This window comes from Mobula hypostoma, chromosome 15 (genome assembly GCF_963921235.1).
Source record: "Mobula hypostoma chromosome 15, sMobHyp1.1, whole genome shotgun sequence".
Taxonomy (NCBI): domain Eukaryota; kingdom Metazoa; phylum Chordata; class Chondrichthyes; order Myliobatiformes; family Myliobatidae; genus Mobula; species Mobula hypostoma.
The window spans coordinates 42426859-42451676 of record NC_086111.1 but is presented as its reverse complement, the minus strand read 5'-3'; the positions used below and the strand labels follow the sequence as shown (position 1 = coordinate 42451676).

The 24818-nt window shown below is 38.9% G+C and overlaps 1 protein-coding gene across 2 annotated transcripts in view; it reads right to left on the bottom strand.

The window, feature by feature from the left end:
- Positions 1–24818, bottom strand: part of suclg2 (succinate-CoA ligase GDP-forming subunit beta) — a 380503-nt gene that overhangs the window by 288503 nt on the left and 67182 nt on the right. Inside the window, exon 1 of one of the 2 annotated variants that reach the window (XM_063067943.1) lies at positions 12212–12276. The exons of the other annotated variant lie outside the window; for it this stretch is intronic. Within the exon in view, the coding sequence (XP_062924013.1) occupies positions 12212–12256 (45 nt within the window). The 5' untranslated portion in view covers positions 12257–12276. Of the gene's footprint in view, positions 1–12211; positions 12277–24818 lie in introns of those variants that run through there. 2 annotated transcript variants of the gene reach the window in all.

The following is a 24818-nucleotide window of genomic DNA, read 5'->3' as shown; positions in this document are numbered from 1 at the left end:
GGAATTTTTGAAGTGCCCATATTTTCAAGATACAGCTTGTATGTAATGTAAAATGAATTATTTTGAATTGTCAATGAGTGTTAATCTTTTGGGATGTCTATTTGAACACACTTCACTCATACTCCATTATTGGATTTCAATATAAATCAGTCAAATCTTCAAGTTTATGTACTTATGCTTTGGAAGTTACTGAGCATCTGCTTCAACTTGCTCCAAGTGCTCCAATATTTCCTAGAGTCCTATGTGCCAGAGAGCTGCTCTCAAAGCAGCCTCATTCCACACTGTCAAACTGAGGAGTCTGCAGTGAGGAAATAAGGATTATAGTCATCTACACAGAAAATGCACGCAGCAAGCAAAAATAACCCAAGCCTTCTGTTAACTGATAAACTTTGAAAATAAGGCTTCGAGCGGCTTATTAAATCATTCAATATGACCATCTGTTCAGGAACCTATAATATTGTGTGCACACACATACGCGGAAATGATAGAATTGGACAAGTAGTAATAAATGTACTAACAGATTCAAAAATCCCACTTGTTAATCAGTTTGATTCTATGAAAGCAGAAGGTTTGGCCATAAAACCTGACAGTAATATTTTGGCTTTAGCTAGTTTGTTTTAAGATTTTCTCAGCATTTTAAATGCTTCCTGATGATATCATTGATGATGAGGTGAATTGCAGCAGCATGTACAGTGAATTCCGGTTACAGGTTTCCCCCGCCATCCGAAGGTAGAGCGTTCCTATGAAACGGTTCGTAAGCCTGAATGTCGGAAAGTGAAGAAGCAATTACCATTTATTTATATGCGAAAATTTTGTGAGCGTTCGCAGACCCAAAAATAACCTACCAGATCATGCCAAATAACACATAAAACCTAAAATAACAGTAACATATAGTAAAAGCAAGAATGATATGATAAATACACAGCCTATATAAAGCAGAAATACTTTTCCACAATCATTGCCTGAACTGTTCTCCGTAGTGAAAATCTCATGCAAGCGCTCAAGCGCTGTCGGCAGAAAATCTCACACAAGCGCTCTCGGCAAAAACACTCTCCCCTGTAACCTTTAAGCTATGAGGTTGCCAAATCATACCAAATAACACGTAAAAATACACAGCCTATATAAAGTAGAAATAATGTATGTACAGTGTAGTATCACTTACCGGAATTGGGACAGCGCAGAGCACAGTAATGATGGTGTGTTAGACTGAGTCGTCGGAGTCTGGGGTGGTGCAGTGGCCCCCACCCTCCAGGCAGCGACCGGATACCAATCAGCGAAGCATGCAGGGGTACAGCGGTAGCCGGGAGGCATCCAGCACACCTTTAAGAAAAAAGCCGAAACAAACAAGCTAATTAATTAGGTGCCGCCTGGCACGTAATTGTCAGCCCAGATCAGAGGCGATTGCCGATTGCATCACCTCTGATCTGGGCCAACATTTACATGCTGGGCAGCACCTAATTAATTAGCTTGTTTGTTTCGGCTTTTTTCTTAAAGATGTGCTGTGTGTCTCCCTGCTACCGCTGCATTCTTCGCGGATCGGTATCTGTCCGCGGCCTGGGGGTTGGGGTATTGGGATACTGGGGTGTCATCTCATCGTCGTCTGTTTCCATTAGGGCAGGCAGGTCATCTTCTTCTATCTCTGCCTGCCTCGATGTCAAAGGTCGAGGTTCATCGTCTGTTGTGGCTGATGTGGAAGGTTTGCTTGACTGCTTAGCCTCGTGCATTTTTCTATCATACAGTTCTTTGTAAGCACTCAAACCATCCTGCAAATATGCCCTAAACCGACATACCCAGCTCCTGGACGACTTCATTTTCGCACTGCATTCGGTTTCGATTGTTATCCTTTCCTCTTGCAATTGCATCAGCTCTTCATCTATCAGTTCTTGGTCATGGGCTGCCAAAACCTCTTCAACATCATCTTCGTCAGCTTCCACAAGCCAAACTCACGCTGTCCTTACTTCGTTCACCATGATCGAAACGCTTAATTATGTCTAGTTTTACGCTAAGTGTAACACCCTTACGAACTCTTTTAGGCTTTTCCGGTACTTCAGAACTCATCTCGCTAACGGCTACTCACAAGCACATGTTTAAGCAATGTCGGCGAGAATGCCGTTCCGAATCCGGAGGAAAGCGGCTGTTCGGGGCACGCGCTGATTTTTTTTCGCGCGCTGATTTTTCAGCACGCAGCCTTTTTTCGTAACAGTGAAAACACCTTCTGTTAGTGAAAACAGGGAACTAATGTAGGTCTTTCGTAATGGTGAGTTTTCATAAAGCGAACGTTCCAAAAGCGGGGTACACCTGTAATTGGGCCATCAGTTAAGCAGGACAGCCGCTTATTTGGGGCAACTCTTGAAGAACAAAAACTAATCAAGAAAACAGCCAGGATTCCCCTTGTACATTTGGGACACTTTGCAGCTTAACTGGGGCAGGAGACTGCTGCCAAACAGCTTCTAACTGGCGTCACTGCGTGCACTTGCCTGGCTGTTAGACACAACACTGTGCTTATAACAAACAGCTCTTAAATAGCATTAGTTGTATACATTTGTATTCAAAAAGCATTTTTTTTTCCCTACTAATAGTTGGTGAGAAAAAACTGCAAGACAACTCAAAACTGCTTTGCTCACTGCGGTTTCAAGTATTCCGGCTCAGAGATTCCAGAAACAGCCAGGAGTGAAAAATGAAATGATTTTACTACTTCAACAAGTTAGGAATCATGAAGAATTTGAAGGTATTAACAATCATTTTGAATGTTGCAATGAAACTGAAGATTTAGAGATTGCAATCATCAAAAGTATGAACACTGTGCATTATCTGTGCTGTCTGTACTGATTTGGTTCATTTACAGTGAATCAAAAGAACATGGCTGCACCATGTTGGTAGTGTTCTAATATGTTCTGCATTTCATTTATATGCTTTCATAATTTGATATTCAGTTTGTCTTTTCGTACCTTGTTAAATATTTGAACTGTTTGCATGACTTTTTTTTCTTTCTCTTGCGCATCAAATGGTGGTTCCCCCCCCTTTAAATTAGGTATTTTCAGTTTTCTTGCTTGAGCAAGCAAATCTCAAGGTTGTACAATTTATACATTCTTTGATAATAAATGTACTTGAATCTTGAATATTGAGATTTAAAATTTCAGCTAATTAGGCAGCTGCTTAATTGGTCCAAAATACACTGTTCCTAATGCGTTCCAATCAACTGGAATCCACTGTAATTGAATAACAAAAACAAAGACATGTTTGCACAAAACAACTTCTCCTTAGAGCATTTCTGGTACTTAACTTAAGGATAGTATTTTAAAATACATTATGGTTAACCCAGTTCACCATAATGTTTTACCATGGAAAACATTCTAACAGATCAATACATATTAAATGTTACCAAGACCCATTATTCTCTAAATATATATCTTAGTTTGGCATAGCATACTTTTTACAAGAATGTTAGAAATTCAAAAAACCGATATCTAATTAAGTGCAAAGGAAAATCCACTTGGTGTCACTAACAATGCAGTACATCTCCATATCACTTTTTGGCCCTCTATCTGTCTAATGATTTGGTGCAGCTAATGAATCTTTGGGTGGGTGTTAGGATGATTAGACTTCATCACGCACCAAATCCAGTGAATTGCATTATTTTAAAAATAATTCCCTAAACATAATCATTAACCTGTAATAGTTTAGCTTAACTTATTCCTAATTAATTGTAAGCTATTAAATTATACAACACCTACACTCTTTACATTCAAATACAACAAGTGCAATATCCTAGAAAACCAATCATACAATCCTCAAAAATCTCAAATTCAAAGAACACAGCAAATTTACTGGTGTAATCACAGACTAATTGATTACAAGAACTCTTAAGCAGCAGCCATAACAATCTTCCAACAATAGCCAAGAGTAATCTTGTTAAAACAAAACAAAAAGGATTCCTATTCCCCCGTACGCAAGTTTGAATTTCTGAGCGTTATTTCACAATCACTTTTACGGCCAAGGACAAATTGAGTGAACCATGTCTTTCCATGAGCAGAGAGAAGCTGATGTTATCAGTAAAATGCATCTGTATACGCAATGCACAAAGTTCTGTAACCAACCCAAATTGATTGCCGTGGCATTTAAATAAAGTGTTCTTGTCTAACCCCATGGGTCTACTATAAAATAAAAAAAGTTTTGGACTATAGCTAATAATTTCTTGAAGTCTTTCAGAATGTATTCTACCAAACTGTACAGTCCTCTGTACATCATCACAGAATGCGAAGAACCTAGAATATCTGTTAACATGGATAATGAAAAGATTACTTTCCATCATGATTTTCTTGACTGCATGTCAATGTCAAATTAACTAAGAACTTCATTATTATCATATATTTTCTTCTCACATTCAATTGAGGCATTAGGCATGAAGTTACAGATTTTCCATATATTAGGTGGCACAAAAAATAAAGGCTGGAGCCCGCTATTTGACCCTTTGACCCTCTTCCACCATTGAAGATGATCTTGTCTACATCCATACCTTGTTTCTGCTTTCTCTCCATATCTTTTGCTCTTTAGCCATTAGAATTTTTTTTTAAATAATCAAGGAATTAGGTAATAATTTGGCCTTAACTGTTTTCTACAGTTGAAAATTCCACAGGTTCATCAGTCTTTGGTCAAATGAGTTTCTCTTCACCGACTGTCAAGTTGGATTTCTTTTGTTCTTTGAACACGTGCAGCTTCCCCACTTGAAAGGGATTGAATACGTCTACCTGAGGTTTTTTTTAAAAACTGGATTCCACTTAATGATCAAACAACTTTTCCTTTTTCCTCCTTTTATTTTCCGCAAGTGCGGCAGTTTGATAGCTCCATTAGTTCCATCAACCATTTGCCATTAGACATTAGTCACTAGTTACTAGACATTAGTCACTAGTCATTGGACATTAGTCACTAGACACTAGTCATAAGTCATAAGACAAGTCATTAGTCATTAGACACTTAGCTGAAAAACTGGCTACCTCTGCGGACTTTGTATACGGATTCCAACCTGCACCTCTCCGCTCCCTCATAGGACCGTTATATTTTCAAACCAGGCGACCCCTCCTGAAGGTTCCCGAGCTCTTCTTAAACCTCGTGCCATTTCCCAGAAGTGCCTGCACACGATGATCCCCGTGATGTGAAGCTCGCACTGACCCAAAACGCAATGACAGCAGTGCTCTTTTCCATGAAACAGTCTGTAAAGTTATTTAACGTTACCGCAGATTCCAACGCTGCTCCTGGACTGCCGCTGTGATGCTGCCGGGTCCTCCCGATGTTCCGGGCAGAAGCAGCACTCAGGCAGTGGGTTCCATCCGGTCTATCAGTGGGTTCTTGCTATCTCTTTCAAACCTTATTTTCTTTTGCCTCTAGGTCCCAATACTTTCTAGAAACTCTAGTTTGACTTGACACCTACCCTTAGGCTGTGAGCCCTGCATCTGGACTCCCCAAATCAGCATTTTGTTAAGGAGCTATTTCCTTCTCCTAAACTAGTGAGTATAGGCCCAACCACCCCAATGTCTCCTTATTTCTCAGTTCTGCCATGCTTGAATTCAGTCTGAACTTTTGTTGCATCCCTTCATAAAATAATAACATCCTTCTTCAGATGTGCAGACCAACTACACAGAATACAAAGAGGTGTGGTTTGTCAAAGCCCCGTCCAGCTGAAAATGGTGCCACCTGCTCCAGCACTCAAATCTGATTGCTGAAGACTGATGAATAATACCCCACTGTGTCTGCCTGCAGCAGCTGTATGCATACGTTCATCAACTGGTAAAACGATCTTGTTGCACCTTCCCTTTTCCTCATCTATTGCCATTCCAATAATCCTGTCACTGCTATCAAAGTGGATAAACTCACATTTATCCATTTTGCACGGCATCTACCTCGAATTTGCTCACTCTCTTTACTTAAACGGATCACATCACAGCCACTTTGCATCCTCTTCACAGCTCACACTACCATCCAGCTTTGTGTCAAATGCAAGCTCGAAGATGTCACATTTAATTCCCTCAACTAAATCATGAATATACTCCCAGTGGCTGCTTTGTTAGGTACCTCCTGTTTCTAATAAAATGGTCGTTGGGTGAACATTCCTGGCCTTCTGCTACGGTAGCCCATCCACTTCAATGTATTGTGCATTCAGAGATGCTCTTCTGCACACCACTCTTGTAACGCGTGATTATTTAAGTTCCTGTCACCTTCCTGTGAGCTTGAACCAGTCTGGCCATTCTCCTCTGACCTCTCATTAACAAGGCATTTACGCCCACAGAACAGCCGCTCACTGGATTTTTTTTTGTTTTTCCACACTATTCTCTGTAATCTCTAGAGACTGTTGTGAACAAAAATCCCAGGAGATCAGCAGTTTTAAGATTCTCAAACCACCCCATCCAACACCAAAATTCCACAATCAAAGTCACTTAGATCACATTTCCTTCCCATTCTAATGTTTGGTATGAACAACAGCTGGACCTCTTGACCATGTCTGTATGCTTTTATGCATCGAGTTGCTGCCACATAATTAGCTGATTAGATATTCGTATTAACGAACAGGTGCACAGTGACCAACAAGTGTATTTTGTAAATAGATCATAAAACATCTGAGCAGAATTTAGCTATTAGTCCTATTTGGAAAAAGGCCCATTTATTCTTACTGTTTCCAGCCTATCAATCAGTTCTCTATCCATGTCTATGTGTTATCCATTATTTCATATGCTTTAATTTTGCATTATAATCTCACCTTGTCAGAAATCTTCTGCTATTAATGCTACAAACCATATTAAAATGTAGATTTGTTCAACATTTTGAATGGATTTATTATAAATATCATTAAGTATGGTTTTCATCCAAAATCAGCCAACATATTTCATTATATCAATAGTTTTACTTTCATGACTAAACTGTGCTCTTTAATTTTAAAATTCTTTGCTAATTTTCTACAGTCCCTAGTGACTGAAACTGTAGTCGTACAATAGTAAAGCCTCTTCCACTTCTTAACTTGTTAGTAAATGACTTGGTTGATCTCCAGTTTGCATTTCTCATGGTCTTCTCATTCAGTTCTACTACCACACTTCCATTTTCCAATTAGTAATCAAGAACTACATTCCTTAGCCCCTCAACCCCATTTCATCATTCAGTGAGATTCAGCCTGATGCTGCATCACCAACTTTATATGGATGGTCTTTTACTCCAATCCATTCCACCTCTTCAAATTATACTCTCCTTTCTCATCAGCTACCTGAACCACTATTTCTCTTTTCATGTAATAAGATACGTTGGATTCCTTTTGTTTGTGTGATGCCATTGTTTTATTGCTTATATTCTTTTCACTCCTAGCACTCTTCTCAGGCAACTACTGTGATATTTAGTTTCCAATCTAATACTGGTTCCAAATTGTGAGCAGGAGAAATATTTATAGAAAATTACTTCTAGTGTTGATATTGCTAGTATTTGACATGTAATTTTGCTACATCTATTTCTCTCCCCATACTTTTGCAATCGATGATAATGATCTTGAGTAGTTTTCTTTTGCTTGTTTTAGTGCTGTGCTTATCTCTTTCCATCAATACAACATCACTTGATTTTTTCCCCAACATTTACTCACAAGCTTTTGTCTTCACATGTTGTTTTTCACTATCTGCAATCAAGATTGTATCATCAACATAAAGGACCTCGCTTTCTGTTGTTTACTCCTGGGGATCCACTTGTGGATTAGCTTCGCTGCTTCCAGTGGCATGCAACATTCAAAGCCTTACCAATCGTCAGATATGTATATTCCAGTCATGTCTACAGTTCTATCGTCTTACACACGCAATGAAACATGGTAGGATTTTCCCAGTCAAACCTACAGCATGTCAATTTTCTATTAAATCACATAAAAAGACTAAAAACCACATAGGCTCAATTCACAAATTCTAAATCCACTTGTATTTTATTTCTCTCAGGTGCCTGTGTGTGTGTGTGTGTGTGTATATATATGTATATATAGATATAGATATAGATATAGATATAGATATAGATATAGATATAGATATAGATATAGATATAGATATAGATATAGATATAGATATAGATATAGATATAGATAGATAGATAGAGATAGAGATAGAGAGAGAGATAGAGAGAGAGAGAGAGAGAGATAGAGATAGAGATAGAGATAGAGATAGAGATAGAGATAGAGATAGAGATAGAGATAGAGATAGAGATAGAGAGAGAGATAGAGAGATAGAGAGATAGAGAGATAGAGAGAGAGAGAGAGAGAGAGAGAAAAACAAAACTGGATTATTCTCCTGGCTACTCTTTTGATATCACCCTTCCAACATTCTTACTCTTTTCACTCTGGATCCTCACTGTACAATGCATACATCAGGAAATCACAAATTACTTTGTTTTACATTCCCTGTACATCTTAATATTTGTAAATGGCATTAGTAAATAGGCAATTTACAAATAATTTGCTTAATATATTTTAAGATACAAAAGGCAGCTTTTACAACCTCAGGACATTCCAATTCTTTGCATTGTTGCATTACTTCTGCAACACAATTATTGTAATCCATAGAACATAAAACAGTACAGCACATTAATGGGCCTTTGGTCCCAAATGTGCCAACCCTTTCATCTACTCCAAGATTCATCTAACCCTTCTCTCCCACATAGCCTTCCATAGAACCATAGAACATTACAGCACAGAAAAAGGCCTTTTGGCCCTTCTTGGCTGTGTCGAACCATTTTTCTGCCTAGTCCCACCGACCTGCACCTGGACCATATCCTTCCATACACCTCTCATCCATGTACCTGTCCAAGTTTTTCTTAAATGTTAAAAGTGAGCTCGCATTTACCACTTCATCTGGCTGCTCATTCCACACTCCCACCACTCTCTGTGTGAAGAAGCCCCCCCCCCCATGTTCCCTTTAAACGTTTCCCCCTTCACCCTTAACCCAAGTCCTCTGGAGTTTTTTCTCCCCTAGCCTCAGTGGAAAAAGCCTGCTTGTATTCACTCTGTCTATACCCATCATAATTTTATATACCTCTATCAAATCTCCCCTCATTCTTCTACACTCCAGGGAATAAAGTCCTAACCTATCCAACCTTTCTCTGTAACTCAGTTTCTCAAGTCCCGGCAACATCCTTGTAAACCTTCTCTGCACTCTTTCTACCTTAATATCCTTCCTGTAATTTGGTGACCAAAACTGAACACAATACTCCAAATTCGGCCTCACCAATGCCTTATACAACCTCACCATAACATTCCAACTCTTATACTCAATACTTTGATTAATAAAGGCCAATGTACCAAAAGCTCTCTTTACGACCCTATCTACCTGAGACACCACTTTTAGGGAATTTTGTATCTGTATTCCCAGATCCCTCTGTTCTATGGCACTCCTCAGTGCCCTGCCATTTACCTTGTATGATCTACCTTGGTTTGTCTTTCCAAAGTGCAATACCTCACACTTGTCTGTATTAAACTCCATCTGCCATTTTTCAGCCCATTTTTCCAGCTGGTCCAAATCCCTCTACAAGCTTTGAAAACCTTCCTCACTGTCCAGTACACCTCCAATCTTTGTATCATCAGCAAATTTGCTGATCCAACTTACCACATTATCATCCAGATCATTGATATAGATGACAAATAACAATGGACCCAGCACTGATCCCTGTGGCACACCACTAGTCACAGGCCTCCACTCAGAGAAGCAATTCTCTACCACCACTCTCTGGCTTCTTCCATTGAGCCAATGTCTAATCCAATTTACTACTGCTCCATGTATACCTAGCGACTGAATCTTCCTAATTAACCTCCCATGTGGGACCTTGTCAAAGGCCTTACTGAAGTCCATGTAGACAACATCCACTGCCTTCCCTTCATCCACTTTCCTGGTAACCTCCTCGAAAAACTCCCAACAGATTGGTCAAACATGACCTACCACGCACAAAGCCATGTTGACTCTCCCTAATAGGTCTCTGTCTTTCCAAATACTTGGTGTTATGATCACTGGAACCAAAGTGTTCCCCTACACACACTTCCGTCACCTGTCCTAACTTGTTTCCTAATAGAAGATCTAATATTGCACCCTCTCTAGTTGGTACCTCTACATACTGACTTAGAAAACTTCCCTGAACATATTTTACAAACTCTAACCTGTCTAGACCTTTAACAGTATGGGAGTCCCAATCAATATGTGGAAAATTAAAACCCCCTACTATCACAACTTTATGTTTCCTGCAGTTATCTGCTATCTCTCTGCAGATTTGCTCCTCCAATTCTCACTGACTATTGGGTGGTCTATAATACAAACCCATTAATGTGGTCATACCTTTCCTGTTTCTCAGCTCCACCCATATGGCCTCAGTAGACAAGCCCTCTAATCAGTCCTGCCTGAGCACTGCTGTAACATTTTCCCTGACTAGCAATACCACCCCCCACCCTTCATTCCTCTGCCTCTATCACGTCTGAAACATCGGAAACCTGGAACGTTGAACTGCCAGTCCTGCCTCTCCTGTAATTTATCTTTCATCTATGTACCTATCTAAGAATCTCTTAAATATCCCTAATGCATGTGCCTCTACCATCACCCCAGCAGTGCATTCCATGTACCTACGACTATGTAAAAAATACCTGCTTCTGACATCTCCGCTATACTTTCTTCCTAACAACATAAAGTTATGCCCCTTTGTATTAGTCATTTCCACTATAGGAAAAAGTTTCTGGCTATCCATTCAATCTCTGCCTCTTACCATGTACACCTCTATCAAGTCACTTCTCATCCTTCTCTCCAAAGAGAAAACCCTTAGCTTGTTCAACCTATCCTGACAAGACATAATTTCTAATGCCGATATCATCCTGGTAAATCTCCTCTGCACCCTCTAAAGCTCCCACACCCTTCCTATATTGTGGTGATCAGAAATGAACAAAATACTCCAAGAGCAGCATAACCATAATTTTATAGAGCTGCAACATTACCTCGAAGTTCTTGAATTCTATCCACTGACTAATGAAGGCCAATACACCATATTATCAACTTGCACTACAACTTTGAGTGATCTATGGATATGAACACCAAGATCACTGTCCCTCCACATAGTTAACAATCCTGCCATTAACCCTTCAAGTTTGACCTTTGAAAGTGAATCACTTCACACTCTTCTGGACTGAACCTCATCTGCCACTTTTCAGCCTAGCTCTGCATCCTAACCTTGTCCTATTGTCAAATAAGATGACATTCTACCCGATCCACAACTCCACCAAACTTATTAACCCATTCCTCCACTTCCTCATCCAGGTCATTTTTAAAAATCACAAAGAGTATGGATCCCAGAACAGATCCCTGTGGAATACCACTAGTCACTGATCTCTAGGCAGAATACTCTCCATCTTCTACCACTTTCTGTCTTTTGTAGGCAAGCCAATTCCAAACCGACATAGCCAGGTTTCCCGAGATTTGATGTCTGACTTTCCAAATGAACAAAATAACACAGGAACCTGAGAAAATCTGCCGATGCTGGAAATCCAAACAACACACACACAAAATGCTGAAGGAACTCAGCAGGCCAGGCAACACCTATGGAAAAAAGTACAGTTAACATTACAGGCCGAAACCCTTCGCAGGATGGCAGTACAAAATAATACAGGAACTTAATAAATAATAAATATTGGAACAAAATAATAATAAACAAAATGCATTATTTCTACCTCAAATAAAATACACCCAAATATGTATGCTCTTTTTAAATTTTACAGCTATTCAGGAAAACATTTTAATGTGTTCTCCCTTCCTTCTTGAAACAGTTGCCTCCTTTTAGGAAACAATCCTGTAAGTGCCTGTGTACCTCTCCCACAAACTGAACATCTTTCAGGCAAGACTGGATCACAATTAAAAATACAACTCACTGCAGGAGGCCAATTCGGTGAACCTAACTACAGTTGCGTATCAATATATGTACCTGCAGGTGCATATTTCAGCACAACTCATTGAATAGTGATTAGGTGTGTGGAGCCCGGATACTACATACCATCTTAAGTAAATTTCTCCTTAACCCTGATGGAAGCAAACAGGCTGCAGATTAAATGTTTTCTACAAACTTCTACAATGTGGGAATAGGTTCACATTTAGGAGTTTCCTGGTCAGAAAAGCACAGCCCCATAAGCATTGTAGTTACTTACCTAGCCACAAAACGAACATAAACACACACTTACTTCTTTTTCAGTATTTTTTTTTCTTCCAACGTTAAAAGCAACCATAACACAAGGCTATACTTGAAATACTTTCTCAATATTCTGGTTTACTTATGAGATTTTATAAGCTAACTTTAAAATTAATCATTGCTAATATTATATCAAGGAAACAAAAAGTAACACATTTGCTTTACTATTTTAATTTGAATTACTAGCCACTGCTGAAACTGAACTCTTTAAATAATTGAAAAGATGAATAATTCCTATCTTTTAAAATTAGTTGACAGTTAGTTATTTAGACCATTTTTAATCATTTCTTCTTTATCCCTCTCATCTGCACTAGAACCTGACCTTTATTCTTATATTTTTCCACTGCAAAAGGCCAAAAGGAGAAAGCTTTCTGCATCGTTAACACAAGTACAGCAGAAGCTTGCTTGCAGCGGACAAATAAAACATCAATTTTTAATATCTCTGCATCAGCAATGTGTAATCACTTCACCTCATAACTTTATAATCTGAAATACCAAGGAGAATATGACTTCATTGGGAGTACACTTAATTGGAGTTTCTAACTAACGTCAGCCCCCTGCACTTCCATGGCCATTAGACCCTACACTGTGCCTAGAGCAATCAGTTTTTAAAAAGTATCAGTGCATGTGTTTGTGTTCATAAAGCAGTAATTTTTGTCACTGATAGTTGGCGAGAAATAAGCAGCAAGACAATTTGGAACTGTTTTGTTCAGCATGGTTTCAGGCATTCAAGCTTGGAGATGCCCAAAATGACAGGGAGTGAAAATGAAACAATTTCAACCAACTTCAACAAGTTAGAAACTATGAAGAATTTAAAGGTGTCAATGATCCTCTTGAATGATACAGTAAAAATAAATATTTGGAGGTTGCAGTCATCTAAAGCATTGCTTGAAAGCAGTCCATTATCTGCACTAGGTGACTGTATTGATTTTTTTCCATTTACAATCAAGGGAGCACGGCGGATGAATTTATCTGTCAATAACTATTAGGTATTTTATTTAAATCCACAAATTGTTATTCAGTTAAAATAGGTAGTTTGTCATTTTTATACCTTTTAACTATTTCCATAAAACTTCAGCTAATTGGGGCAGCTGCTTAATTGGGCCAAAATGTACAGGGCTCCATGTGTCCAAATTAACTGGAATCCACTGTATTATTGGTGCACCGTTTGTTTCTGTTCACAATTCTTGTTCATTTTTATTTCATCCCCAAATCCACAGATTAGCAGAACGAAGAAGTGTAACGATAAGGCAGTTTCAAAACCATTATATTCCATGATAACTTTATAATGCTAATGTGTCCTTACAAGATATCCAGTGGGTGCAATTTTCCATCAACACTCGCTAGGAGCTGCACAACTGACAGCTACTTAATTTTCCACTTGCCATTTGTGGAAAAAGTAGCCTCCGGCCATTTTATGATCTCCCCGACTCAGAAAGGAAGTGTTGTAATAACTCAGAATTATTAGCCAGTTATTCATTTACCATTTCTACGTACAATTATTGGCTTAAAAATCTGGAAGCTGAAAAGCTTCCTGTTTATAATAACTTCAAAATGCAAATTCAACAATGTGCACATACTGTCACCTGGTACTTTTTGTATGATTCGCTAAAGGGTTGATCATTTCAGGAAGCACTCTGCTCACTGAACAGCAACACTTTTGGTACTTGTACTCAAAATGCAAATTGAATTTTTGATTTGTTATATTGTTGAAGTAACACAAAATCCATTACCTGCTTCGAAAAAATATTACCACATATCTTACTGATATAATTAAATAACTATTAATACAAAAAATGTAATTAAAATATTTTAAAATAGTTCTATAACAATGTTTTGGTAGTAGAAAGACATAGATGAGATCAGATCATTACCCAGAAGAAAATTAAAAGTATGACCACCTCAGTAATATTACAATACATATTTCAGGACACTTATTAACACATTTACAAATAATAGTCTAATGTTTTCATTAATAAGAGGTTGTGTGTTATGTAAACACAGTAAAGAGTTACCTGGAGAGAGCAAAAGAAACAAGGGAAGCAGGCATATTGGCTCAATTCTCTTACAAAGTGTCACACAACAGAGGAAACTGCTTCTCATCTCCATCTTAAATAAGTGACCCTTTATTTTGAAACTACATTATCTACTTCAAGATATCTCCACTAGGGCAATCTTTCTTAGTATCCATTCTGTTAATTCCCTCAGAATTAAATATGCTTCAAAATGATCACCCCTCATTCTTTCACACTCCATTACTCAATCTCACTTCGTACATCAACCAATTTATTCTGGAAAATAACTGAGTGAATGTTGTCTGCACTCAATGCAAGCTCATCCTTCCTTCAGTATGTAGGCCAATACTTTATAATGTATCCTACGTTCATACTATTGCATTGCAATGTTCCTTTTCTATACCTCACAACTATTAAAATAAAAGGCAATATTCCACTTATCTGGAACCACCAGACCCCTTTATGCCCATTCTTCAAAAATTGTTTATTCTTTCACTCTTCCTTCTAAAGGTGCATAAACTCATATTTTCTCAAATAATGCCGTCTGCCAGCTTCCTGATCACTCAAACTAACTACATTAGCCTTATTAGTTCCATTATTACTTACAATTTCTGCCATCAGAATAATTAGAATCTCTGCCATCTCTCCATTTCCCTTTAACTGGAATCATATATTTCTGAGACTTGTGGAACATCAGCAAGTAATTCCCATCTTTAACAAATTTTCTTGAATAAAGTCACTCGTTACTGAATCATCAGTCATGCTGAGGCGTGTGTCCAAGATTTACACTTTATCAATACTCATTTCTGATATGTTGAATTAAAGATAAAACAACAAATGTTATTGTCCTGCAAGGAAATGAGGTGCACAAAGAAGCTTTGTAAAAGCAACCTGACATATAATATGTCCAGAGATAATAGAGGAACCTGCTGCGTATAACCAATATGGGTCCGACACAGTCTTGTTACTCTGCATGATGTACAGTACAGTTTACTCTGTTCACATGAACCAGGATCTGCAGATCCCCAGGCAGTCCTTTACAAAGAGACCAGCCACAGGAGGTTTTGCCTTCTGCTAAGCTGAAGATCACAACCAAAAATTTGTCACTCTTTATGCCTTTTTTTTTTGTCTTTAGAGAATTTCATATTTATGAACTGCTAGTTTATAATAGCAACAGTTCACCTCGTCCAAGTTTTCCATAGAAACTACAGCACAGAAACAGGCCCTTTGGCCCTTCTTGGCTGTGCCGAACCATTTTCTGCCTAGTCCCACTGACCTGCACACGGACCATATCCCTCCATACACCTCCCATCCATGTATCCGTCCATGTATTCTTAAATGTTAAAAAAGAACCCGCATTTACCACCTCATCTGGCAGCTCATTCCATACTCCCACCACTCTCTGTGTGAAGAAGCCCCCCCATAATGTTCCCTTTAAACTTTTCCCCCCTCACCCTTAACCCATGTCCTCTGGGTTTTTTCTCCCCTTGCCTCAGTGGAAAAAGCCTGTTTGCACTCACTCTATCTATACCCATCATAATTTTATATACCTCTATCAAATCTCCCCTCATTCTTCTACGCTCCAGGGAATAAAGTCCTAACCTATTCAACCTTTCTCTGTAACTGAGTTTCTCAAGTCCCGGCAACATCCTTGTAAACCTTCTCTGCACTCTTTCTACCTTATTTATATCCTTCCTGTAATTTGGTGACCAAAACTGAACACAATACTCCAAATTCGGCCTCACCAATGCCTTATACAACCTCATCATAACACTCCAGCTCTTATACTCAATACTTCAATTAATAAAGGCCAATGTACCAAAAGCTCTCTTTACGACCCTATCTACCTGTGATGACACTTTTAGGGAATTTTGTATCTGTATTCCCAGATCCCTCTGTTCCACTGCACTCCCCAGTGCCTTACCATTAACCCTGTATGTTCTACGTTGGTTTGTCCTTCCAACGTGCAATACCTCACACTTGTCAGTATTAAACTCCATCTGCCATTTTTCAGCCCATTTTTCCAGCTGGTCCAAGTCCCTCTGCAGGCTCTGAAAACCTTCCTCACTGTCTACTACACCTCCAATCTTTGTATCATCAGCAAACTTGCTGCTCCAATTTACCACATTATCACCCAGATCATTGATATAGATGACAAATAACAATGGACCCAGCACTGGTCCCTGTGGCACACCACTAGTCACAGGCCTCCACTCAGAGAAGCAATTCTCTACCACCACTCTCTGGCTTCTTCCATCGAGCCAATGTCTAATCCAATTTACCACCTCTCCATGTATACCTAGCAACTGAATTTTCCTAACTAACCTCCCATGCGGGACCTTGTCAAAGGCCTTACTTTCAATTCAGTTCTTATTTTTCCAGTGTAAAAATAATTCCTGTCACAAAATCTTGAAGGCCATCCTAATTAAAGAAACAATTTAAATAATTCAAAACAATAAGATGCAGTTTCCTTCTGATTTCCTGCATTGATGTTAAGTAATTTTCACCTGAGGTAAAGTATAACAATCCTGTACAAATATGATTGATCCATTACAATATAGTAGCTTCGCAGTAACAAAGAAATAGCATTATTCTGAGTCCATCTTTTGAGTGAAAACAAATAAGGCTTTTTTTTTGCATTCTATTTATGCCAAGGTTTAATCTGCACAACATGTTCATCACCAAGGATAAGTACTCCATCCTTAAAATAAGGTTATTTCTGATGCTATTTCAAACACACTTGCTGAAACACACTGGCCCAAATTTTCCTAACTGCTGTCAACCGTTCCTTGTGGAACCACCAGCATAAAGAAGCACAACATGTGTGAGTGTGGAGATCTTGACGTTCTGGATAAAGGCACAGAGGAGTCTGACTAACAACACGGTGCCGCAGAACTCTGTGTCCAGTGAGGGATTGCCAATGTCCTGCAAACCAGCCCCAGAACTTGCACTCAGAGAACTTCATTATATTCAGTGAAGAACATCTGCAGGTGACCAGTGTGTTTGATAATGCATCCTTTGAGTTTACTTGAAAGTTTTAACTGTTTCTATTTTGAATGTTTAAAAAAATTAATAAACTTTTAAGAATGTTTATGTGTCTTAATCTATAAAAGATTCAGAAACAATCTTATCATTTGACAATTTAAACTGCACTTTGCTGTCTTTCAAAGTTTTATCAGCATTTGTGTGCAGGACTTGTTCAAACCCCGACACTGGTGTTGGTTACATCTAGAAAGCCTTTCTGCTGCACATGGTCTCACTGATAAGATTGAAGCTGACTCCACCAAAAAGTTAGGCAAGTCACGGGACTTGCTGATAAGTTTCCCTTATCAGGAAAGGGGACTAGAGGGAGAGGCATGAGTGTTTTGAAGAAGATAGGTCTCAGGACTTGAGGGCAAGTTTCGCTCATCAAGCAATGGGACTTGGAGCAGGAGGTGAGAGTATTTAAATGAGCTAGGTCTCAGAACTTTTGTCAATGAACACTCCAAGTACAGAAACAGGCCCTTCGGTCCATCTAGTCCATGGTGAACTGTTATTCTGCCTAGTCCCATTGATCTAGATTCCCATTCACGTACTTCTCTTAAAAGTTGCACAAACCCACATCCACCACTTCCGCTGATAGGCCTTTCCACATATACCACTCTATAAGAAAAGAGATTTCCCCTCAGGTTCCTCTTAAATATTTCACCTTGCACCCTTACCTCTTGTTCTAGTCTCATTCAACCTCAGTGTAAAATGCCTACTTGCATTTACCCTCTCTATACCCCTTATAATTTTGTATACATCTTTCAAATCACCCCTCCTTCTCCTACAAATTCCAGGGAATAGAGTTCTAACCTATTCAACTATTCTGTATAATTCAGGTCCTCAAATCCCAGCAACTTCCTTATAAATTTTCTCTGTACTCTTTCAATCTTATTGACATCTTTCCTGTAGGCAGGTGACCACAATTGCACACTATACTTCAAATTGGCCTCACCAAAGTCTTATAAAACTTTAGCATCACAACCCAACTTCAGCATTCAATATTCTGATATACAAAGGCCAATGTGCCAAAAGGTCTTTTATGACCCTATCGACCTATGATGCCACTTTCAGGGAATTATGCCATGCATTTCTAGATCCTTTTGTTCTTACACACTCCTCAATGTCCTGCTATCCACTGTGCAAGTCCTACCTGGTTTGTCCCCCCAAAGACCAACATTTCACACTTGACTGCATTTTATTCCATCTGTCATTTTCAGCCCATTTTTTCAGCTGGTCCAGCTTCCACTGCAAGGTTTGATAGCCTTCCTCGCTATCCACTATGCCCAAAATTTTGGTGTCATCTGCAAATTTGAGTGAGCTAGTGGATAAGTGAATGGAAGCCATTAAGAGGCAACAACAGAGGCACAAGAACATAGACAAAAGATTGCGGGAGTGCCAAATGCACAAAGACTTAAGAGGCTCTCTGCTTCACCCCAAAAAAGAGGGGGAGAGCAAACAACAAGCTGAGTCAAGTTACTTAAGGCAAGTTGATTTCTTTCTGTCTCAATTGTCTACATGATATTTGCTGAACTTGTATTTTTGATCATTTTGCCATTTTATTTTGTTGTTTTTCCTCTGAGGTGAAGGACATGTCCAGTCAGACCGGCTGGGCAGTTCTTCCTGCACTATGTTTTACAACTCCTACAGTGTTATCTGCATTTTTTTGTGCCCTTCTTGTTCTCAAGCTGCTTCCAATCACTGACCAGATAACTTTGTTTACAGTTTAGCCCCCATGATCACCCCAGAGATGCTCATGACACCCAGTTACCTGCAGCTTAATAAGCTTCTTCTGACTTCTCAATTCAGAAAAAGGTTCAACCACCAGAAAAGTTAGCTCTGCTTCTCTTAGTGAAGATGTGGCCCGACCAGAAGAATGTTTCTGGCATTTTATGTTTTCCAGCTTCTTCCAACATCTTTTTTTAAATTTTATTTTCAAGAAGCAGTTAGTCGCAAATTACATATCACCTAGCCAATCTATGAATATTATTACGAGAGTTACAAGTACTAACATCGTGGCATCATTGAAAAAGAAATAAATTTTTTAAAATTTTAGGGATACTTAGTACAAACAACAGTGAATTGGTATTGATTGCCTCCTCTTACATTTGTAAAGTTTGAAACATTCTGCTGTTTAAATTTAAGTAGGAACAAAAGGCCTACTCTATCAATGATGATTATTAACTGTCCTGAAATAAATTCAATTAGCTGCCAAAAGAAAGAACATTTGAAAAAACAATCTTTATAACTGAACACTGAAATGATTCTTCATAGAACACACATTATATAGTGTATTCCTATGAAACATTTGAACTATTTCGAATGACAGAAGCGAAGATATCCTCAGCAACTTAAACATCAAAAGGAATCAGAGATTATAAGAATCATTAGCTTCTTTTCACTCAAGGTGAGGAAATTCCCTTTACAAAATTCAATTTCAGTTTGACTCAAAACTGGATGCTGCCTATACAGAGTCTACATCTACAAATTATAGATTATTTATAGTGCTGCTACCAATCTCAAATATTAAAAGATCATTATTGTCTCAGATTAAATGCCAAAGCTTACCACCAACACTCCCTCTGCAAAACTGAATCCTCATCGTAGTTTTGAAAGCTTTTCACTTCATATTTCTACTTAATTGACAAGCACATTTAAGCTTACTGTGTGTTTTGAGTAAACCTTTTGCAATCCTACAACATGTAGTCCATTACTGAATTCAACTGACAAAAAACAGCATCAAAAATTTAAATATCAGATACTATACCGGGGAACTTCCTGATTTCATGTCGAGATTTTGTTAAATTATGCAAGTTACCAGGACACAGTGGTTAGATATGAAATGGGGTCACTGCAGGTGAGCACTCAACATAAAGCATTTTCTTTTGCTTGTCCTCTTTCTCATAATTCTGTTTTTTACACTTTTCTCCCCCATATGAAAAGTGGTTTGTCCGGAGACATTTTGGCTGTCCATGGCGCAACTCTTGATGCATGGTGAGAGATGTAGCCCCTCCCCCAACAGCAATGCTTAAACACAACATTTCTGACAATGCCAAATGGCCATCCTGCTCCTCTCACCTTCACTTAATACAGAAATCTGAAACACAAAAAACACAAGCTAAATCATTACTGCAAAATGTATCAAATAAACATTACCTCAGAGGTGATTGTTTTAGCTAACAAGTACAATGAAAGTACAATGAAGTACAAGTACAAAGGCGAACGGTATGCTGGCATTTATAGCGAGAGGATTCGAGTACAGGAGCAGGGAGGTACTACTGCAGTTGTACAAGGCCTTGGGGAGACCACACCTGGAGTATTGTGTGCAGTTTTGGTCCCCTAATCTGAGGAAAGACATCTTTGCCATAGAGGGAGTACAAAGAAGGTTCACCAGATTGATTCCTGGGATGGCAGGTCTTTCATATGAAGAAAGACTGGATGAACTGGGCTTGTACTCGTTGGAATTTAGAAGATTGAGGGGGGATCTGATTGAAACGTATAAGATCCTAAAGGGATTGGACAGGCTAGATGCGGGAAAATTGTTCCCGATGTTGGGGAGGTCCAGAACGAGGGGTCACAGTTTGAGGATAGAGGGGAAGCCTTTTAGGACCGAGATTAGGAAAAACTTCTTCACACAGGGGGTGGTGAATCTGTGGAATTCTCTGCCACAGCAAACTGTTGAGGCCAGTTCATTGGCTATGTTTAAGAGGGAGTTAGATATGGCCCTTGTGGCTACAGGGGTCAGGGGGTATGGAGGGAAGGCTGGGTTCTGAGTTGGATGATCAGCCATGATCATAATAAATGGCGGTGCAGGCTCGAAGGGCCGAATGGCCTACTCCTGCACCTATTTTCTATGTTTCTATGTTTCTAAAAAGGGCTGGACCTGAGGAATCCCAATTTGAACTCTAATTTTATTATATATTAAAGAAAGTAGAAGTAGAATCCTTTGAAAGATGAAGCTACAGCACATACAACATTGTTCGTCCTTCAATATAAAGATAGCCAGAACAGTTATCTAAATTCATAGAAAGAAAGGGAGACTTTTGCTTAAAATCAAATTAACTGATTGAATTTGTATATGGAGACAGAAATATCTAAGTCAAAGCCTCTATAGATATAAGCATGTTGCAATGAAAGGCCTTCAGACTTTATAGCAACAACACCACAAAGCTTTACTTCGTGAGGTCCACATAGCTTCACTGGGACTGCAGGAGAGAAAAAGACCAACCAATGTGAGATTAAAAAAATGTCAGTCAACTTCAAGCTGCTAAACCCTAGATGTCAACTCGCAGTCTCTTCCCCAGGAGACAGATTGAATGGAACATGCAACTTCAGAGGAACAAGGAGGGAAATGGCAAGCATGAAGCAGATACCAATAGCATCACACAAGCAACAAGGGATCACAGATATCAAGACAAGCAGGATGAAATAAATAACTGATGTCCTAGACATGACATCACCAGCTTCTCCTCGTCTGATGATATAGACACAAATGGCGAACTGGTGACTCAGGTGGAGTAAGTGACAAAATGGAAGTGATACAAAGGAGGATGAAAAACTCCACAAACACGAGGAAATCTGCAGATGCTGGAATTTCAAGCAACACACATAAAAATTGCTGGTGAATGCAGCAGGCCAGGCAGCATCTATAGGAAGAGGTACAGTCGACATTTCGGGCCAAGACCCTTCGTCAGGAAAACTCCATCTGGGAATCTGTGAGGGAACTTATTGGTGCATTGCAGCCTAGCTCCTAGACCAGGGAACAATGCAGCTGCAGCCCAACTCTAAGGGACAAGGAGCTGTGTAGTACTTTTGGCACCTGGCTTCTGAATTGGAGGAGAAGATGGTGACGCGACACAGCGCGCATGGCCTCTCCGATGATGAATATCTGATATCTGTCAAGTAAGATGCCGTGCATAATTCTGATTTCATGGAGGGAGATGTGAGAGCACAGAGGAACATCTGGTGAAACTTCTGAAATGCCTGTTTCGCTACCGCCGTGCGTGATCCGAAATCTCCAGAGGGGAAGGCCCTGAATCCTTGGCTTTGTTTGCTGTTCGGCAGCCGAGGTGGGGTCAAAGCGCTCGGCAGAGATGGTGCTCGGTGTCGGAGGGCTGGTCGGAGGCTCGAAATTTTCGGACAGACTCACAGTCGGACTGTGGTCGGGTGCTTCCAGGATGCTGCATCAACAAATTTGCGGCGCTGGAAGCTCAGAGCAGGGTGAGTTTCTCCCTTCTACTGTCTGTGTGAGATTTTGGGGCTATCAGGACTTTGAGACTTTTTTTTTACCGTACCCATGGTCTGCTCTTATCAAATTACGGTATTGCTTTGCACTGTTGTAACTATATGCTATAATTACGTGGTTTTTGTCAGTTTTAGTCTTGGTCTGTCTTGTGTTTCTGTGATATCATACTGGAGGAACATTGTATCATTTTTTAATGCATGCATTTCTAAATGACAATAAACGAGGACTGAGTGTCCCCATAATCTAATCGTCTACTGTTAAAAATTGTTTTTGTGTAGTTTAACACATGTTAAATCAGTGTTTTAATAAATTGTCTCTTTCTCTTCTGGAGATCTTTTTGAATGATCAAGCACTTTAAGATGGAGGTTTATGTTTTTTTTATTCATTTCCGATATTCATGGGATGAGGAAGAAAGAATTAAATTTGCTTGTCCAGTGGACAACCATACAAATTCATGTTTAGTTAAGCAATGATGTAGGTTGCTTAGCTTGTGTATAACTTACACTCCAACAAGTGCTCCCAGGAGACAGCTATGTATGTGCTCAAAGAGTTCTCTGGCAACAGCTGAAGCTTATAACATTAGGAAGCAGGAGGAGAATCATTCCTTGTGCGGAAATTAACAACAAGTATCAAAAGGTACCCAGGGGTCCAATTCTTGAACACTTTGTAAATCAGGCCTGACACCACACACAATATGATATGAAATCTAATGTGGGTGTAGTTCTCAAAGGAGTATGTTAGGTTTCATCTTGAATCCAGATTTATGTTTCAGATGAACAAACAAAGAACATGCTGAATTTGCAGTATAAATGCAACATCTCAATTGCATTCCTAGTGGAGATGAATCACCTAAAACACCTGGAAGTTCAAGTTAGCATTCTCATTGGACACGAATGGGCAGGGGTGGGAGGAAAATGCTCCCACTTTAGGCTCTCTGGCTAGATTTTACAGCAGGAACAACAATAAAACTAATGGCACTGAGATTTAAGCATAACTCAGGGATTAGCAACAAGCAAGTAGAATTAAATTCTCTCAATCCAATCATTCTTCTCTACAACATTAAAGCAGAGACTTAGAGATTAACAGAAGATCAGGCAGCTTCTATGGAGAGTGTTAATGTTACAGGTCAATGTGTTACCACAAGGGCCTTACAAATTTGTAATAACTACAGAACTTTACTTTTGCTTTCTACCTCTTTTTATTTTCTTTTTGCATCTAATTTACATTTCAGATCTGTATTCTTAGCAATGCAAATGAGTGTTAAAACACCACCCATCAAATAATCTGATCGGTTGAGGTGGTATAGGTTCTTTCCCTTTCACTGATTCTGAAATACCCCATTGTGTATCACTGTGTTTGGGTGTCCAATATGCAACTTCTCAAAACACGTAAGCATCCTAGATCTTCAGCTTCATTATACTCGTGAGTGGTATGTCATGTCATATTTTAAGTTAAATTTTAGTCCCATATCCAGCTAGGATCATAGAATGTTTACAACCCTTCATATCAATTGTGGTTGAGAAAGAACTACACACATTTTAGCCTTTGGTCTATAGCCTTCAAATACAGTTCCTCATAAACTTTCAAGAAGGATTTCCCCTCAACACAAACGCACATACTTGAACTAAAGAGTGATTAATCATTAACCTTCTATCAGGTCTGTGAGAGCTTACACAATTTAAATGGGTATCTTCTTCCTCTGAAATGTGATTTTTTTTAAAATTTGTACCATGATCATCTGCGTTGGTTTTCTTAGCAGCCAGTGTGGTGACAAGGTGAATTTGTTTTATTTTGTTCTAAAAGACATCAATACTTAAAAGTTAAAAATAATTATAAAACAAAATATTAAAAATATTTTATGACAATAAGAACCATTATTAGAGACAGAGAAGTTCAGTTACATATAGCAACCTCACTCCTCTCATGCAGCATGCAATATACAATCAAAAACAAGTTCTCAGAGCAATAGACTGCATGAATAATTTAGGATAACTTTCATACTAAATAATTTACATGACTTACTTCATAGAATTTATGAAAAGCAAAACAGTTTATAGAAAATTACTGATAATACCAGTGATGCATTTTGTATAAAAGGAAAAAAATGGAATAGAAGTGGATATGTGATTCAACATTAAATTTTGTTCAAACTGGCATACAAGTTGACTGGAAAATATATTAACAAAATCACCAATTATGGTTGCAATGAATATTAATACCTCTGCAGAAACAAGTTAGAAAAATATTGCAGAGGTCACCTAACTCAGAATAATGTAACTGCTCAGAAAAATGCACAATTTGGAAATTTGTTCAAA